The sequence below is a fragment of the Excalfactoria chinensis genome, chromosome 2 (assembly GCF_039878825.1).
Source record: "Excalfactoria chinensis isolate bCotChi1 chromosome 2, bCotChi1.hap2, whole genome shotgun sequence".
NCBI classification, from domain to species: Eukaryota; Metazoa; Chordata; class Aves; order Galliformes; family Phasianidae; genus Excalfactoria; species Excalfactoria chinensis.
The window spans coordinates 132899751-132919887 of record NC_092826.1 but is presented as its reverse complement, the minus strand read 5'-3'; the positions used below and the strand labels follow the sequence as shown (position 1 = coordinate 132919887).

The 20137-nt window shown below is 42.7% G+C and overlaps 1 protein-coding gene across 2 annotated transcripts in view; it reads right to left on the bottom strand.

Annotated features, from left to right (window-relative positions):
• The window catches only part of PTPRN2 (protein tyrosine phosphatase receptor type N2), a 620737-nt gene extending 608598 nt beyond the window's left edge, over positions 1-12139 (bottom strand). Inside the window, exon 1 of one of the 2 annotated variants that reach the window (XM_072328503.1) lies at positions 11849-12139. In XM_072328503.1, coding sequence (XP_072184604.1) covers positions 11849-11966 — 118 coding nt within the window. In that variant the 5' untranslated portion in view covers positions 11967-12139. The remainder of the gene's footprint in view (positions 1-11848) is intronic. The other variant, XM_072328501.1, reaches the window with a different exon arrangement.
• Between the last annotated feature and the right edge of the window lie 7998 nt (positions 12140-20137).

The following is a 20137-nucleotide window of genomic DNA, read 5'->3' as shown; positions in this document are numbered from 1 at the left end:
TATGAACTGAGAAACTGCAGAGCGAATACAAAATTCATTCATCTGGAGATTATCATCGGATTTTATATTTATTTGCTCTGTAACTACATGACACCTGGTGTTCTCTCACTAATCTTCAAGGTCCACAGTCAAAATCATTATTCGGAGGCAGAGCTGGCAGTGTGCATTCTGGGGATCACCTTTGGAAAAGGAGAAATGACCCATTCCAGTTTTCATGCAGTTGTAAAGCATCAGTCAGTAGGCTTTTGGCAGCAATCCTCTCTCAGAGAAATGCTCAGTTAATTTGCAGCTTCTCAAATGAAGGTTTTTACAGCCCTTCCCAGATGTCACCAGGTACCTACTCATCGGTGGAGAATGAAACTCAAAGCTTCTAACTCATGGTAAAGTGGTGTCATTTTAGAAAGTATTGTTACTGCGGAAGGCATTCCAAGTAGCAGTTTCAAAGTAATCTGAAGAATTCTAATCTACAGTTTTAAAACGCTTCTCTAATTATCTTATTTGAAAATACTACACATTCTTTAAGTAGCCCTAAAAAAAAGTACAAAGTTGGCAGAATTATGAACATTTTTATGGCATTTTATATTATATTATATTCATATTTTACGTTATTAAAGTTCCCAATTACCAAAAGAAAAAAAGACATGATTCTATTATAATTCAAGGTATAGGGGAAACTGCTCTGATCTATGGCTAAAGCAAAAGGGCAGTCCCATTTCCTAAGTGACAGCAGCACTTACCTATAGTTAAGTATATGCCTAGGAATTTGCACAGGCAATCAGAGAGATTTAATCACAGCTTTTAGGTAACAAACTATTTCAGAAGCAGTTCTCTAGTGACTTATGATGTGAAAAAAAAAGTGATCATCGTAACACCTGATGCATTATTCACAAATGAAATGGGACTAAAAATAGGTTATGAATAAATATCACGTAAAACACAGTGGAATGAACTAGTGTTAGGAAAGTACACAATGAAATTGATCACTTTGCAACTGTGCTGACAGTTTAGTGATTGTTTGTTTTTGAGGAGTGGGAAAGAGATGCGTGCTGACTCCAGCAGGACAGAGATTATCACACTACGCTAACCTACAGCTTGCCACATTTAAAGGCTATTCATTCCTAACGCTCTTGTTCTTTATTGCTGATCTCTGTTGGCATTCATTGTTTTTACTGATGCACATTTGCATAATTAATTTCTGGATATTTATAAGGAAGTTACGTATTTTATCTAATGTGTATTCAGGAAGATTCATATTTGCTGAGTGCACGTGGTTTATTTTTACAAACGAGGAAGGACTTTCCAAAGGTTATGTGGCAATGGTGAAGCTGGTCAAACAGAGCTCTGTTAGCACAGCTGCCAAGAGTTGGAGGGACTGGAAGGTGGAAAAATCCCAGTTCGGAATGAGCTTTCACTCCACAAAAACCACAGTGAGGAGATTCTTCACCTGAAGTCAGAACTGCTTTTGGAGGATGAAAGGTGACCAAAAAAAAGAAAAAAAAAAAAAATCAGGTCTCTGTGTGGGAAATTGCATGAAGCATTTGAAAATTATGTTGATCTGGCTGAAGTAAAAGTAGAATTATGGGTATAGAAATGTTACATGATATTTTTCTGCACCTCTTTCTATAATCGTTCTTTTCCCAAGCTCTGCATCATGCAGAACTTGCTTTCTGTCCATTTACAAACAAACACTGTTTAATGTTAAGGAGTGACTTAGGCGTGACTGGCAAACTACAGACTTTGTGTTTTCCAGAAGGTGACAAACCCTAATAAAATAACCCACAATCCCCATTCTGCAGGCTCAGAGAGGTCAGAAGATACACCGCCAACACATCAAACGCCATCCTTCAGCAAGAAGAAACCTCTCAACTGAACAGAGTGCAGTGGAGTATCTTTGTCAAGTCACAAGAAAACGTGGGTGCTCCTGAGGGAGCGCCATCTTCCAGGCTGTTAAAGAGATGATGGAAAATTGACCAGAAAGAAAATGTTCAAAAATGCGTTTGCTAACACTCTGTCTTAAATAGAGCTAATCATGTTCTATAAAATCAGCTGTAGGCATGCTCTATTCAAACATTTTATACATTAAATCACCTTAAATCCAGGAACTCTGGACTAAAACCAGCCACATCAGAAGGCACTGAAGCTACAACTGACCTCTTTTACACCAGACACAAAACAGCTTCAAAGAAGCAGGTGAAGCTCTTTGTGTAGGAGTGAAGGTTACACTCTGTTGGAAGCAGAGTCCTCTTGTGTAGTGATGAACTTTCATCTGAAGGCAAGCTGGTATGGTTCTAATATAAGATAGCTAAAAAGAAAGATAATGAAAAGAAGGCCTCCCTGTTAAAGGAGTGTCAGGTAGCCAAAAGTACATACACCCAGATTCAGATTCTGGCGGCTTCACACAGGGCTTAGGTGAGGTCCACTCCCTGTTTACATGTATCACTACATTAACAGTAATTTAGTTTCTCTGTCTGTATAGAAAACTAGATCTGCATGGCATTAACTTCCCAAAACTGCAAGTTCAGAGAAGGCAACACAGCCGTGCTCCTCCTAACTACCCACACAGCCAGCCCGCCTCTGGGCAGCCGGCCATTTCAGTGCTCCTCCATCTCTGCTGCACTACAAGAGTAGTACCACAAACCGGAAGATGATGTTGTTCTAAATTTCTCTTAAGTAATTATTTAATTAGGGAAAAATAACAACCAAGTGTGATCAGATCTTTCATTCAAGCGGGATCGTCTCCTTTGTCAAAGCTGTGTGCTTTGCTTTCTAAAATGTCAGCCATTCAACAGCTGTTTATTCTCAAGCCTGTGTGCTGTGCCCATTTCCTCCTCCCTTCTCAGTTATTTACTTTCAGATTATCAACTCTTTAGAGCAGGTGTTACTCAGAGAAACAAAAGCAAATGGACAGGGGGAAAAAAAAGAAAAGGCCTGAAGTGCAGATCTTTGTCCTGCTGGGTGGCATAAAACCAAACATGCTCAGTACCAGAACAGCCTTCCCATTCTGAGCTTTTGAAATGATAACAGCGTTACACATTTTGTCCTGCCTGAGAGTGTGATTGCTCCCTAAGAAGACCTTTACTTGTTTATTTTTCCAGCGCCCTGAAAATGGAAATTAACAGCACAGATCAGTTATCTCCGTTTTCTCTTCAAAACTTGTTTCTACTATTGTTGCATTTATTTTGAATAAATAATCTTTATTGCTGTATTTTTTCCTTGGAAATCATTCCCTGCATATAAGCACATTGGTAAATTGTAACTAAGGGCTGACCTACTTAACCAGAATAAACCTCCAGACAGGTAGTGCTAGGAAGAAGATGATAAAAAACATCAAGGCTTGATGTTTGCTTTGGTATCTCGTTGTTGTTAATATTTGGCTATTTCCATAGATGCGTGAGACATGTAACTCCCATCTTCCCCTTTTTCCTCCTTTTTGTCCTTTTTCAGGACATAAGTAAGAAGTCAGATACCCACTGGTGACTGCAGTCTTCTCCAACAAATGGAAGGAGATGACATCTCTCATATCAGAAATCAAATAATGCTGGAAGTATATAAAGTATTCCAAAATCTAAATTAAAATTAAAACAAATCATTCTGCATGAGAAATACACCATAAGTTACATATTCTATAAAAACAGAATTAACATCCCCATTCTTTGATGTTGTTTTATCTCCTTTGATTAAAGTTTATAATATTTGATGTCGCATCTTTAATTCAGATCTGAAGAGTAAATAGAACCTCAAGTCTAACTTAGAAATACTTGCTGTCAGAGGTTAATGAGAGACTGTCTTTTGTGAGGACACCATAAGTCCAAACGTCATGCTGTGGAGAAGTCAGTGGCACTATCAGCATAAAATCATTCAGTCTCCAGGCCAACTCCCTGTGGCTGTTTCAGGGTTACCAGTTCTAATATCAGCACTGATATCACTTGTGAGCAAGACAGTGATCCGGATCCTTTTTTGTCCCAGCAAAAGCAAAGCCCTGTGCAAAAGCAAGATCAAGCAATTACTGACTGCTCTTATTGCCAAATATTCTGCATTGCAAAGCTGCAGCTGGAAAATAGCTGAAAAAACACAGATAGTTTCCTAACGCAGAATTCTTCACCGGGCCTATGGATGAGACTTTTACCTTCTCAGTAAAGTAACAAATTGGAAGAACCAACTGCACTGAGTTTAACTGAATTGTATTAAGCAGCTAAGAAAGTTTTAGGGAAAATACAGACTTTCTGGTGCAGAGCAGAATAATAATAAGGAAGAACCATCTTTAGACCTTGTAGGACAGCAAGAGACAGACAGATAATTATCTGCTACAGAACAGTGAGAGACGAATATTTTCATGTGCCAAAAATCCAAAGCATCTATCAGATCTTCAGCATCCGAGATTGATTTTTGGAACTTAATTTTTAGATTTTATTGAGGTTAAAGCATGAGAAATCAGAGATGAATGGGGAGGAGGGTAAAACTGGGATATTTTTTTTTTTTTTGCATGAATCTGAATGATTCTGCCTTTTGTTGAAGTCTGTATGTTCATTATGTAATGGTTTTTCAGCCTCACTTGTGCTGTTTTCTATGAGGGGAACTAGAAATACATCACATTTTAGGAGGCCATATTATCCCTCTGCTTTACCTTGTGCTCGTTGGCTATGATTTCAAGCTTATGTAATCATCATTGCACGCTGTTAAGATAGGATTGAAAGAAAAGACCTTACACCCACCACAACCAGCTGTACTTCCATATATATTGCATATAACTTCTAGTTACTGATTCTTACACCATAAGATAGCTTTTCTTATCAAGCTATTAGTTTGAGGTATAAGAGTAAGACATGCAGTAAGAGAGACTGCACATCAGCAAACTGTTTAGCATCTGTCAAGTATGTTTCACTGAAACTATAGAAAAAAAAAACATGAAGATGTAGTTCATTCCTAAGCTACTTTACTTCTCAAGAATTCCTTGTCAAAAGAAATAAATTCTATAATGCTAAGCCTCGCTAATCTTTATAGAGAAAAGTTCCCAAAGTTTTTGATGAGCGCAGCTGTTCTGAATGGCATACGGTCATTGGGGAGGCTGTAGTGTATTGACACCATGAAATTGTTGAGATAAAAATAGAGCCCTCTCATCCTCCCTCAAAGTAAAGCCCCTCACACTCGCACAGGAGAACTCACTAATCCCACAGACACATTAACCTCCATGCCCTCCTTGCTTTCTCTTGGCTGTCCAAAAGGAGGAACTCCCTGAGGGTCCCTTCCTTCATCAATCTCAACACCAGACTCTCCCCCTACCATTTATCCGGCACCTTACCTGCTTATTTACCTGCTTTTTTTCCCCTTCATTTGCTCACTCCAGTCTGCCCATTTCTTTCTGTATCTACCAGAGGTGACTGCCTTGAGGATATTTATTTCCCAGGACTACTGATATCCTTCAGCTACATCACTTGTTTCAGTCCCTAACCTGCCTGACTATCACAGGACCTTCCTAAGCAGCTGACTGGTAAGACATTTCATAGCAATGCCTGTGGTTCTGAAGTAAGAAACCAGGTGAACACCAGACCACCTTCAGTTCAAACTGCTTCATTCTTTCTCCTTCACATAGTAAGACAGACGGGTAAATCATCCTCCAAATGTGCTTACCTCTCCCCAGGTTTAACCTGAGCATCTGATATTTGAATTGCTAACAACACAGTGCTGACCATATAGATGTTTACATCCAGGTGGTCATGCTGGCCTGGGAAACTTACACAGCACAATACTAAGTGGAAGGAAATAGCTGCATTCTTGGAGATCTTTACCTGATCCATGTTCGGTCTGTACATTTGGGTAGGATGAGTTGAAATTTATAAACTAGATCTAGGTTAAAATGTGCCCAGAGTGATAAGCTCAGATAATTACACTTAGATGAATACCAGCCCTCACATTAAGAGATGTACATCCTTTTGTTCTATCCCCAAATCACTTTCTCATAGTCTACACACATTCCCTGACTCCCCCGTGGCTATTCATTGATCTAAATGCATGAATTGATATTTCTACTTTTCCTTCCTGTCACCTTGCCTCATTTTCTCACGCCCCCGTCATGTCCATTGAGAAGCTCTGTTTCGCTGCTGCATTTGACTGTCTTCTACGAGAATGAGTAACCTCATCCAATCATCAGTTATTAATAGATTGTACACAACGGACTAATCTCCACTCATGGCCTCCAATTCCAATATTTTTACATACCATTTCTCACTTCTATTTCTAAATATCCACATCCCCAACATGCCTCTACCCCTTTGCATCTCTTCTGATTCTTCCTCTGCAAATACACCGTTCATAACTTCTTCTGCAACCTCACCTACTCACTTTTCATCTGCAAATATAGAACTATTTCTCTAGGCAATGATATTACTTTTTAACTTTATCAGTAATGGCCATGCAGCACCAAAGACAACCCCAGCTCAGCATCCTGACTGCAACAGAGACCAACAGTGGACTTTCCCTCTTGGATACTTACTCTCCTCTACCACTTTTATCATGAAGACCAGACTGATTTTTCCTTCAGACTTCATTGAATGCTATCCTAAATCTGCCTGTAAACGGATTCTAGAAAGACTTTATATGCACTGATCTTGCAAGAACAACTTCAGAGATTTATCTAAATTTTAGGCCACACTGTAAGTGGGATGAGCCCCAAATACATATTGTTTTGAGAAAGCTGGAATATCTACTGCTTCTGGGCTTCCACGGGAATGAATTCACATGGATGTGGATACATATGTCCAGTGGTAATCACCTAAATGTGATCTTACATTCTTATGCTCTCTTTCCAGCCAATGTAATCCTGACCAGTGTAGGGGACCTCTACTTCCCCCTACCCGTGGGCCCCACTGCCTCCAGAGACTACAGTTGCCCTTTAGTGTTTCAACATTAAATTCTCTTTGCTACTTCAGCAGGACTGCTCAGGTATTCTAGGATCTTGCAACTAGGAGTAAAATTATTTCCCTTCAGCAGACTGACAGATGACATGATGATGTTGGTGGAATATGATTGAAGTCTTTGGGACTAGTACTATTTCTTCAAACAAAAATAAATAAATAGATATATTCTCTTTTATTTCACCATACAATATGGAAAATGTAGGAGTATGCTCAGGTGTGAAGTAAAAAAGCCTTGTCCAAAGCCTATTTTGATGTTTGTTTTCTCTCACCCAGTTAACCAAATAAAGGCTTTCCCTGAGAATCCCACCCTATGAACAATGTTCAGAATACCCTGCAATGGCTTCCTTTTACCAATAAAAAATAATTCACTTCTCATGTATGTGAAACTGTCAACAAAGCCAAGTTAGAGGATAATAAAAGAAGATACGGATAATCTATTTCAGGTTGAAAAGGATAGCATAGAACAGCCATGACATGATGCCAAAACCATGAGTGCATGTTGTGACATTTACTTCCATGGAACTAACAGACAAACATGCCTTGATTTCAAGTGATACATAATTATTGCTTTCTGACATAACTGCTTACTTAGAAGCATTTCAAGAATAATGTTCTAGAAAACAAGCAAATACCTTTGACAAAAGGAAGCATATGTCTTCCTACATTGAATCCTTCACATTATGAGTACACAGCACTGTCTTATTTGCATGACTGTGCTGATGCATTTGCTACCATTATATCATAAATCACAGAGAATCTCTAATAATTGTATTAATAAATCAATGTGATATCAAAATATCTCAGTGCCTAATAGGAGTTCCAAATGAACGAAACTGGAAAGTCAGACAATTGTTATCTACTGAACAGATGGCAACACTGCAATTCCTCTGCTTTCTCAGCCAGACTGCTGCAAGCCTCAACCACAATTCTGATCCGAATGCTGCTGAAGTCAATGGGAAAGTTGACATTGACTTCAGTGAGCTTCAGTTCAGCTCATAGTAACTGCAGGAAGCAACATTTCAGACCAGGCTCAGTCACGGCTCCCCAAAGCAGTTGATAGCAATGGCTGAGAGCAGTAGCTGCATTCATTTTGTTATGGTAACATCCACCCAACAAGAACTAAACTAAGACCCACCTTTGTGCTGCTCCTAAGGGTCTCTTTCACAACATCCTTTGCATTGTATTTGAAGCACTGTCTGAAAAGCCAAAGGTTTTGTATTCTTTTCATCTGCCCTGCTGTTCATTTCATCCCCTTCTAATTTAAGAATTCACACTGAAGAAATTGTTTCCACCTATGGTAAATGAAATCCGTGCTCCTCTAATCTCGTGCTTCTGTTCCGCTTTAATCCCATGAAATTCCTAACCCGTGCCAAAATTGGTTTTCTTCAGCTGTCAGACACATGCACCACACTTTGTGAAAGTCCTGCAACGTACATGCGATGTTATTTAAAGGTCTTTGAGTGCAACCAGTCCCATCTGAACACCAATGAGATGTAAAACACACACAGCTATGTGTGCAGAAGAATTTGCATGTTTATAAGCAGATATTTGACCAACGTGACTTTTAGTCGATTAAAAAATAAACCCACAAGCGTTCAACGTACAGAAATTTTCTATGATTATGATACAACTCTGAAGGAATTTCTCACACAGCGCATGGAACTGTTTCCAGAAATTTCCACTGCATGTTAATGTACACATTTAAGAAGAAAATGCAGACTAAAACAGAAAAAAAAGGCCACGAGATTATGAGCAGCACAAAGCATCAATTTAAATTGCTAAGTTCTACAGTCGTCACTGAAGGTGATAAGCATCATTTTACACATTAGAGGTCAATGTGAAGGCACTGCAGCATGCTCACTCTGATTCCCTTTACCAATGCCATATCAGAATGACTTCTGCTCTAAAGTATTGTTATTTTAGGACTAATAAAATAATGGGATAAGCAATGTTCACGTTTTGCTTTGTTCTGCACCTCACACAACATACCTAATAAGAAATCCACATATTGAAATAAAATAGGAGCATCTATTTGGAAGGCTAAGCAACTGCAGGAAGTTTTTTAATTGGTGGAGACACGATTTGTACTGAAGTAAGTGCTTAATGTTTTTTGGTAGACAATTTAAGCTTAACTGTTTCCTCGGCATGATTGTTTGCTAATAAGAAAATTACTTACTGGAAAAAAAACATCTGAACCACCATCATTACAGGAGCAGAAGAACCAAAATGTGATGAATTTAGCAAACACGGAATCATAGGTTACCTTGAGCTGGAAAGAACCCAAAAGGACCATTGAGTCCAACTCCTCCATCCAGTAAATCAGGATGTACTGTTTACTGGTGATTACTTTGTAAGGCACTTTTTAAAAGTCCATATTCTCAAGTAGACTGTGTCTTATAAATAAGTAAAGGTTAATCTGGAATATTAAATGCCCATCCCCACCAATTCATCAAAGACCAACGAATTGGATGATCTCGGATGTCTTTTCCAATCTTGGCGATTCTATGATCCTATGGTGATTCTATGAACACTAACGATGTACTAAGACTGCTTTCTTTCTTAGAAGCAGAAGATGATATGTGCTCTCATTGATAATACCATCCAATAAAAGCACCTTCCCACAGGAATAACCTACAAAGCCTCATCAATTCTACAGACAGAAGAACAAATCCAAAGATCTTTTAGTCAATTGTAACTTTAAAATTTCCAATTCTTCAAACAAGTTTGTTAACCATAGGACAAAATAAATAGGTCCCCATTTCAAGATGCCTGGTAGATTGGGAAACTGAGACAAAAGTTGAGGACAAAAAGGCAAAAGGAATGAAACTGGATGAAAACATCCAAAAAAATACATCGCAGTGCTCTACCTTCAGAGGTCCAGTTTTTAAGACAACCTTCTGAAACACTTAATAAAAACAAATTAATAAAAAAACATTTATATATTTACATGGCTTTTCATGCATTTCTCAGCATGTATTATAAAGCTGATATAATGCATCTGTGTTTAATCTTCATTTAAAGAAAATGGAACTGTGCACAAGAAGAAGCCAAATGGGAATCTTCCACCTATAACCATAAATAATCCTCAGACTCAGATACCTCGTAGTATTGCATTTCTATCTTCTATTTCAGCCTAAAAAACTGTAGCCTCAAATTGCATGACATCTACTGTAATAGATAGTTTGATCTCAAGGTTTGTAATGCTGGTCAGTAAATCAAGGAATTATGAAAGAAGGGGCAGGTAAACCTGTTTCAGTTTCAGCAATACAGACGTTCTCCTGCATCTTGTAAAGCACAATAAATCCTTCCCCTTCTTTCAGCACAGATCTCTGGGGCATCAGTTATTTCTCTAACCCAGAAGAAGTAGAAAGGTTCCATTTGTTCCAGTGTTACTGCAGCATCTCAGAACTGTACCTCCTGGACCACCGGCTCCCCACACACATGAAGCCTGCTCTGTCCCATTCCCTGCCACATAAGGACAGCCCTCATGAGGCAGGAGCTGAGGGAAGCTACGGGGTAGTGACAAACACACAAACATTGTTTCATAGCTACAACACGCTGAAAAATATTTCATGACCCAGATTGATCTGCAGTTTATGTTTAAAGAGAGAAGATCCAAGTCTGGCTTGTTTGAAAGCACAGTGCATAACCCATGGCATTCTTATCAAACACACAAATTACAGCTCTTACTTTCAGTATCTATGCAAGCTTTCACCCCAGAAGGCTGGGAGAAACAGTCTATATCTATAGCAACCAGGAGAGAGGAGGGAGGGGTAGATCCATCCCAAAATGTGTCTCCTCTAAACCTTGCATCGCTACCTCCACTAGATCCAGCAACTGCTCATTTTCACTGCCACTTGGCCAAAGACTCATTAAAACAAAAAAGGTCAACTGATTTTAATTTCTCCTCCTTAATAAACAGAGCATATGCAAGGATACTTTTTTTTTTTTAAGAGACTTCCTTTGTTAATGAAATTCATTTCATTTTTTTGTCTTAAGGAAGAAAAACAAAAGGATTTCTTACAGACAGACAGCTTAGCTTTCACTCTCTGATCCCCACAGCAGCCCCAGGTAGTTGTTTAACTGGGACAAAACCAAGTTACGACCTGCTTGGTGCAAGCTGAGTTTCAGAAAGATACTACAAAGTGAAGTGAGAGCTGCTTGTGTGCCATTGGAGACAGCTCTGGAGCTCAGCTATGGTAGCTCTGTGCAGTGAGGGCTGCACAGAACATTGACCTCAATGGCACTGAGCTTGATTTGGGGTCCCTGTGTGGGTCCCTGTGCCCATGGGGAGGTTCCCACGAGGTGTCTACCCCAGAAGGTATCCTTTAAAAGAGGAAGGGCTCAAACTGTGATGGTCTCCACAGGAGGAGGCTGCTGAACAGCCTTGGCAGAACAGGATGGGGATCTTTAGGCACCTCTTACAGCCTCAGCCAGGTGGTTCCCATCTCCGGATGAACGAGCTGCAGGAGCTGGGCTGCACCTGTGGGCTGTGGCCTAGTGATCTCCTGCGGTTTCCAAACACCGCTGATCTGGGACGAGCGTTGGGTACGCAGAGGCTGGAAGCGTTTTGTGGTGACCGCGTGCCCACCGCGGCCCCTCGACTTTAGCGGCCTCGGGGCGAGTCGTCAGGGCGAGAGGTGCCTCAGTCCTCCCGGCTGCTCGCAGAACCTCGGGGCGGCTCCGACCGCGTCCCAGCAGCGGGGCTCGGGGCCGGCTCCGGGGCGGGCTCGGCGGGAGCGGCGCGAGGGCCAGAGCCGGGAGGGAGGGGCGGTGGGACGCGGCACCTCGGCGAGCAGCGGAGCGCCGTGCGGGCGCGGCCGCTGGGGGCCTGCCGGGCTGCCTCCGGGACGGGATGATACCGCCGGTCAGCGGAGCACGGAACCGGGGGACGGCGCGGCCCCGCTCCCCGCCCGCCCCGCGCCCCCACTCACCGATCCGCGCCTCGGCGGCGGCTCCGGACGACAGCGGCTGTCCGCGCGGGGCGGCGGCGAGGACCTGCAGCAGCGGCGGCAGCAGCAGCGCGAGGACGGAGCCGAGCGCCCCCATCATGCCTGGCCCATCGCAGGCGGCCGTCCCGCTCCCCGCCCGCCGCCGCCAGCCCTCACTCCATGCCTCCCGCTCTCTCCCTTTCCCTCCCCGGCTCCGGAGAGCGGCAGCCGCAGCGGATTCAACACCCAGGACAGCGACCGGCGCCGCCCGCCCGCCCCCGAGCCGGCCCCGCCCCGGCCCGACCCGCTCCGCCCGGCAGAGGCGGGGGGCAGCGCTTCCCGCTCGGCTCCCGCCTCCCCGCTCCCCGCCCGGGGGCGCCGCGGTGCGGGCCGGGCCGCGGGGCTGCCCTGAAGGGGAACGGAGGGGCGGGTGGATCTGCCCGTTGGGAGCCTCTAAAGATGGCTGAGGATGGGGACGGGGTTATGAAATGCTTTTGCCTCACACACCTTCAGGGAAAGCGGCGCTGCCCGTGTCAAAGTTTTGTCTTTATAAATGGACGAGTGGATGCTCCTTGCAGCTTCCTCAGTAGTGTCATTGAACCATGGAACATCCCGAAGGGGAAGGGACCCACAAGGCTCATCGAATCCAACCCCGGCTCCACACAGCAGCACCCAAACCCATCCCTGTGTCTCACAGCGATGTCCCAATGCTCTTTGAGCTCTGGTACTCAGGGCTGTGCCCGCTGCCCTGTGGAGCCCATTCCATGCCCGCCGCCCTCTGGGGCACAGCCTTTCCCTCACTCCCAGCTGCCCTCCCCTGACAGCTCCATGTTGTCCCTTCAGGTAGTCATTTATTTAGCTTCATTTTTTCCATAGAAAAATAATCATTGTGATGAAGCATTTTATGAACCCTCAGCTGGTCGCACCCATGCTCACCTGAGAGACCTGCGCACCCTCCATCTTCTGTTCCCAATGCACTCCACAGAAGTGGGACCCAGCGGCCTGTCTGAAGGCCAGATAAACAAGGCTCAACACAAACCCATTGGCAGCCTCACCATTCACAGATTCTCACACATTGAGTCTTTAATGTAACAGTTGCAGTCACCAAGCTGAAACAGCACAGGGGCTGTGCCATCTGGGAGGAGAAACTGTGTGCCTGACCAAGACAACCGCTTGCATGACGTTGTAAGTGATGGCGAGGTCCCAGGCCTTTCAGTCACCTTCTCTATCTGCTTAATTCGTCGAATCATGGAGTTGTGTGTGGATTTGAAGGGACCCTTAAAAGTCAACTAGACAACTCCACTGCAGTAAATAGGGATGCCTACAGCTCCACCAGGTGTTCAGAGCCCTGGCCAGACTGACCTTGAATGTCTCCAGGGATGGGGCATCTCTGAGCAACCTGTGCCAGCCCTTATTAGGAAATATATCCAAAGTGAATCTCCATCTTTTCGTTTGAAAACATTTCTCCTTATCACAACAGGCCCTTAAAGAATCTGTTCCCTTCTTTCTAATAGCTCCTTTTTAGATACTGGAAGGCTGCTCTCATTTCCCCAGAGCCTTCTCTTCTTCAGGCTGCACAACCCCAGCTCAAATTCTTCTGCTGCTGAAATTCAGATTCTCCTTATGTTCATCTTTGAGGTCAGTGGCTCTAATTATACTCTCTGAAAAACGTCCTCCTTGACTTCAGTCATACTCATAGCACACACATTCACAATTATCTGAAAAGAGTTAAATTAGTAATACACAAAGCGACTTCGCCATAGACCAGAAAGTTAAATAATGAAGCCCCACAGAACAAAGGTTGTTGCTGGCACAAGATTTGCAACAGGAACGGGTGGTCTTTCAAGGGATTTCTGTGGTGGAGCTCTCTTACGTGGTTGCTTTCATCTTGGAGGGAAGTGGTTTCTGGAACACAACAGGTCCTTTTAAGCCAAGTATTCCTTACCTCAGGAAATCAATTCCAACGGTTCTGAAAGAAATCTGAGCACTGAAAATAGAGAGAGGGAAAAAAAAGGGGGAAGGGGGAGGGGTGGAGGTGGGGAGCAAGATGAGGAATGGAAGTGCAGAAACATAAATTAGTATATTCTCATGGGTTATGCAAACCATCTGGCTTTAAAAGCTAGTAGTAGGAACAAGGAGAAAGGTCATCTGAATTAGCAGAGAACTGCAAAACAGCTGAAGGTAGGAAAGGAGCAAATGGCAGACACGCTGAGAGAACGGGTTGTTCCTCAAAGCACAAAACATCGGTGGCGTTATTGGAAGACGTTGCAGCTCTGCAACAAATGATTCGCATAGCTCCTGTAAGTTTGTGATCAAATACTCTGCAGATTTTAAAAGGAAATCGAAATTCTTGTCACGGCTTTGTGCAGGGGATTAACAAAAAGATAACATTCGTTCAAATCCATGTGAAACAGTGTGAAGAATCAAGAGAGAAAGGACACTCATCAAAGCCGGGAAGAAATTGTTGAGTAAACAAGGTTAGGAAAGAGAAGAGAGTAATGCATCAAGGAAAGAGTGAAGAGTCAATTGGTGGGTGAGTGGGGCATTTGGAAATAACTCAGGTGGCAGTTCTTAGGAGCGACGAGCCTGAAGTGCTCCCAGCTTGGTTGTGTCTTATGGTTTTATGGCAGGCAGGCTGCAGCTAAGAAAGAAGAGAAACCTTCCTTGAAGCTTCAGGAACAGAGATTGAAGTCAGCAGGACTAGTTAGAATGGGTTTAGTTAATGACACAGGTGAAAACTGTAAGACTTGAGTGGGAATGTGAATCAGATGAATAACAGAATGACAGTGGAAATAACGTGTTCTGACACACGCAGGTTACTTGCTGGTTCACCATCTTTTTCTCGAGACATTTCTGAATGCCAAGACTTTTAACAGTCTGTGTCATAAAATAAGCATCCATGCTCAGGTCTGGCAGCCATGTGAAGTGGTTTTTATTCTGATGATTTCATGTTTTCTGAACCGTGGAAAAAGAAATCCTGAAGGGTGTCTTCACTGCTAGAAAGACTGGAAAAAATGCAGCCCCAGTCTTAAAGCCAGGGATGTTGTGGAGCTCTAAGAAAACTTCAGGACCTGACTGTAGAAGGCACCAGTAAGTTATTTATGTAAGGACATTTCTACATCTGTTGGTAAGGGATTCTAAACTAGTAAAGGCACTGAATGGTTGCTGAGGGGTTCGAGCATCAGCTATCCATTGCTGATGTGTCTGGAGGTGAATGTTAGACTGTGGAAGAATGACATTAGCAATTATAGATCAGAAAATTTCAGCACGGGGAATAAAACTAGTGTTTACTGTGTCTTTAATAGCTGGAGCTGAGTATGATACCAGTACAGGTGTAAAAAAGTGTGCTAGGCAAAGTGAAAGGAGAGCTGGACAATCTGTATGATTTTACATATATATATGTATGAAAGATTTACATCCTTATCCATGGTAACCACAGCTGAACAGGAGGTTTTCAAGGAAACACTTTTGCTGTACTGTCTGACTAAGGCTTTTCGTGAGAAACATATGGGCCTGAACTCAACTTCCAGCAAGAACTGCCTTTTTCTGAGGATGATCCCGCTATGGCTCATTGCCTGGTAGCCAGGATAGCCAGGACACCTGCCTGGCTGGAGATTTTAAAGGCTCCCATTTTGCTCTGGTTGATTCAGAGGCGTGATCCAAGCACTGGACAATAAGGTCATTCTCTCTCTCTTTTGCTCTGCCTCTCCCTTTCACTGGGCCATTCAATATTTCTGTTGAAAGCAAACAGCTCTGCTAGAAAAGACATTGGTAAGCAGAAGAAGTTTGGCATGGAAGAGACAAGAGGATGAGTGTAGGATTTATTTTGTTAATTCAATACTGCTTAGAATGAAATAGTAGCAGGAACAAATTAAAAAGTTGAAAAATGAGTTAATGATAGAATTTTTACAGATGTAAGGAGAAAAGCTGCCAAACTACATGAACTGAAAAAGAGGGGAGTGATAAAATAGTAGGTAAATGCATTAATCCATTAAAGTAGAGCATTGCCAGGCAATAACTGAGGCCTAAAGAAAAAAAACAAAACACAAAGAGAAAATACTCATAATAGTTACATGCTTATGAGCAATTAAGTGATGTGAGTATAATGTTGTAACAGGATTAAAATAATACATGAGAGTAAAAGATGAAGTATAGGGAAGATAAAGCACAGAGGTAGCATCTGAGTTTCACTCTGTACTCAGGTACGGGCGTTACACTGGTTTGGTTTCCTTTGTTTAGAAATGTGAATGATGTACACATGAGCATAGGTACACCTGCAGGACCACAGAGGTTGTGTATGTGCAATTGTGCATGGTAGAACTGTTTCATTTCAGGCTCACAGAACTATTTGTCACTTTATCAAAGAATACAGAGCGTGGATAAAAGGTCAGTTCCCGCTGTGCTAAAGACATTCTACCTGCATAGAAAAATATACCATGAAAAAAAAAGCAACACACACTTTAGAATTACCTTAATCATTTTCTTTCTTCCCCTCACTGCCCCTTCACCATCTCCAATCAAGACTTTTGAGCAGGTTAATTGCAAATCATTTGTCCCGTTAATGGGCCCCAAATCCACTGGGAACAATATCTGTCAGGCAGTTTATCTAAGATTCAGAAACCTACATATCTTGACACAATGCTAAGATGTATTGATGGGGCTGGGGGAGAATGAGGAAGGAAAGAGGTGGAGAGGTTTGTGCTATATTCCTGCCCAGACAAGATGGAATTTAGACTGTTCTACTATTTATTTTCTGCCTCTTGAGGATGTAAGTAAATCATAGAATCATAGAATGGCCTCGGTTGAAAAGGACCATAATGATCACCTAGTTTCAATCCTCCTGCTATGTGCAGGGTCAAGAACCACCAGACAAGGCTGCCCAGAGCCACATCCAGCCTGGCTTTGAATGCCTGCAGGGATGGGGCACCCACAGCCTCCTTGTGCATCCTGTTCCAGTGCATGATATCACCACCCTCTGTGTGAAATCTTCCTCCTAATCTCTAACCTAAACCTCCCGTCTCAGTTCAAAATCATTCCCTCTTGTTCTACCACTATCCACCCTCATAAACAGCCAGTCCCCCTCCTGTGTATATACTGTCTTCAAAGGCAAGAATGAGGTCTCCCCGGAGCTTTCTCCAAGCTAAACAAGCCCAGCTCCTTCAACCTTTTCTCATAGGAGAGGTGTTCCAGCCCTCTGATCATCTTAGTGGCCCTCCTCTGGACCTTCTCCAAGAGCTCCACATCCTTCCTATACTGGTGGCCCCAGGCCTGGATGCAGTACTGCAGATGGGGCCTCACAAGAGATGAGCAGAGGGGGACAGTCACCTCCCTCTCCCTGCTGGTCACCCCTTTTTTAATGCAGACCAGAACTCAGGTGGCCTTCCAGGCTGCAAGCACTGCTGGCTCATATCCAGCTTCTTGTCCACCAGGACCCCCAGGTCCTTCACAGGGCTGCTCTCAAGAGATCTTCCCCCAGTTTGTATAAATACCTGGGATTGCCCTAACCCAAGTGCAGCACACTGAGCTCGGCCTAATTGAACCTCATTAGGTTTTCATGGGCCCATTCGCCAGCCTGTCCAGGTCCCTCTGGATGGCTTCCCTTTCCCTCCAGTGTATCAACTGCACCGCTCAGTTTGGTGTCATCCACAAAAAGTTGCACCCAATGCCATCATCAGCATCATTGATGAAGATGCTGAAGAGCACCGGTCCCAAGACTGACCCAAGGGACAGTGCTTGTGACCAGCCTCCACCCTGACAGAGGGTAATGAAGGTAATGAAGAGGTAATGGCTTCATGTTGCACCAGGGGAGGTTCAGGTCGGATATTTGGAAACATTTCTTCTCTGAAAGAGCTGTGAGGTATTGGAACAGGCTACAGTAACCATCCAGAGTCTTGTTTGTGACTGAAGGACCTCTTTCAGAGGACTGTGAAAAGTTGGAATAGAAAAACCTATCACTGAAGCCGTATCTTGGAGAACCCTGAGGATCACAGGAGGAATAGAGTCCTAGAGATTTTTAATGAATTCTTGATTAATCCAACTTAGCACTGGAATAATACTTGCAAAATCTAGAATACATCAGGTATCACACGAGTACACGTGGTTTCTGGGCTTAATCTGTATTTAATTGCAGGCCATTTGGCCCTGGGCTACATCTGTGTTGTCCAGACACACAGGACAGGGTCAGGTATGGAATTATAAACCCAGACCACAATTTCCCTCATGCCTGGGAAGAATGGAGAACTTTTCAAGAGAGTAACAAAGGAAAGTCAGCGTGTTGTAGTTCGATAAAATGATGTCTGCTTGATGGAAGAGTAGGATTCATTTTGTGAGTATCGCAGCAATTTGGTTGTATTTAGGAATGATGTTTTAACGTACTGCTGATTCTCCTGGTTTCTAAAACAGTATTTGAAAGTGTCTTTGAAGATTGGTAAAAGTTCTTCTTGAGACCTTTCAGCATCAGTGAGAAACTGGAGTTCAGTACAAAGCCAGAAGGGAAAAAGTAACCGACAACTGTGCAGCTGTGTGACTGGCAGAGTGTTAAAGAAAGGCAAAGAAAGTAGGTTGATTTTAGTTATGACTGCCAGGCTCTGAGCTGGTCTTTTATTCCCTGTGCAGTAACCGAGTGATAGTTGTTTTTTCTTTTAACATGCTGCTGGAAAGAGCAGCCGGAAAAGAGCCTAAAATGGAGCGTTCAGGACCCAAGAGAAGGAGTGCAGCCAGAGGAAATCACCTGTGAGAATAGCAGATGTAACTTACGTTCACTGACAACTGTATATGTGACTTACAATAACTTGAAGAGCTAAGCATCTGTTTGTGAGTGCTCAGATTAGTGTGTTTTGAGCTGATTGCTAAAGCTGTAGGAACTCTTGGTATGAGACCAGCCACCTCATAGTTTTTGTAAATGTAAGTCTGGACTGAACCTGAATTTATTGGAGGTTCATTTGAAACTCTGGCTGACTTGCTCAATTACCACTTATGGTGGTAGCTACACTAAATGGGGGTACTGAGCTGTGTTTGGTGTGAGTCTGGTGGAAAAGAAGGAAAAGGTGGAATGAAGCAACCTTCAGTTAGCAGTGTGTGGGTATTCAGAGCATGTGAAGACCCTCTGGTGTCTCAAGGTGGGAGGCTACAGTAGCTAATGAATCCATACTCAAGTTGTTATATCCAGACTGAATTAGACTTTAGTAAATGTTGTTGGCTGTTGCTGTTGCTGTGAATGGATTCCTGCTTTTTGGAATGAAAAGTTAAAACCAATGAGTGTGCAATCAGGAATTAGATTTGATTGTCACTGGTTCAAAATGATTTCAAGTGTCAGTAGGGAACCACATTTTAAAATGAATTAGGAGCTTTGAGATGCTTAGTGGGAGGGAGGTGAGAAAGAGTTAACAAATCTGGTTTTACCCAATTTCTCTGTGATCTGGGAGGTTTGACACTCAGCGAACAGATTTTACAGTTTATACCTAATCCCCTGAGAAAATCCATTCCTCCCTGTGCTAAATTAAAGGATGAACGAGATTAATGCACTTTGTCATCCTGAAAAAACAAGATACGTCGTTGATTAAATCACCTTGTCCTGCAACACAGGAATTAATAGGCCTGAAAACAAAAATACTGTTCCATATATTGCAACACAGACACTGAGCAAAACAATATTAAACAGATTTTCTGTCTCCAGCTGTCAGAACCCTCCGGTTAATTTCCAAGTGATTTTTATTTTTCTTGCAGATGTTGATGTCTTACAATAGGTTGCTATTTTCCCTCAGCTAAAATACCAATTTTTGCTATTCAACTGACTTTTCAGCTACTAGAAACTTGTTTTTGCCTTCAGAAATAGGATGTGTCTCAGGAACACTTGCATGCATTTGAATTAATGCTGCCTAATGCTATCGGCATTACACACACATACATATTCATTCATAACATAAATAATCCTTAGCAAAATCTAGATGTTACTCGAAAATGAGGGGCAGTTCTCCTAAATGTGGAGACTATTCTGGAACACAGAATTTGAACCTGCGTCCTACTCAGTATCTCTTTTCAAGTAGTGAAATCTAATGTCAAATGGTAAAAGTTGCTGAGCCTTTGGTTACTGCCCTCACTTGGGTGACCCAAGTCCTGTAGGCTTCATTCAGCCAATGGCATCTCTGCCATCTGTACCTGTGTCCCTTTGAGTGCATCCCTCTCTGTTAATGAGCAGTACAGGATCTTTAGCAGGAGGAAGAAGATTGGTGATGTACAGAAGAACAGTACTTCTTGAAGAACCACAGTACTAAAAAGTTCTTTGCTATTTAC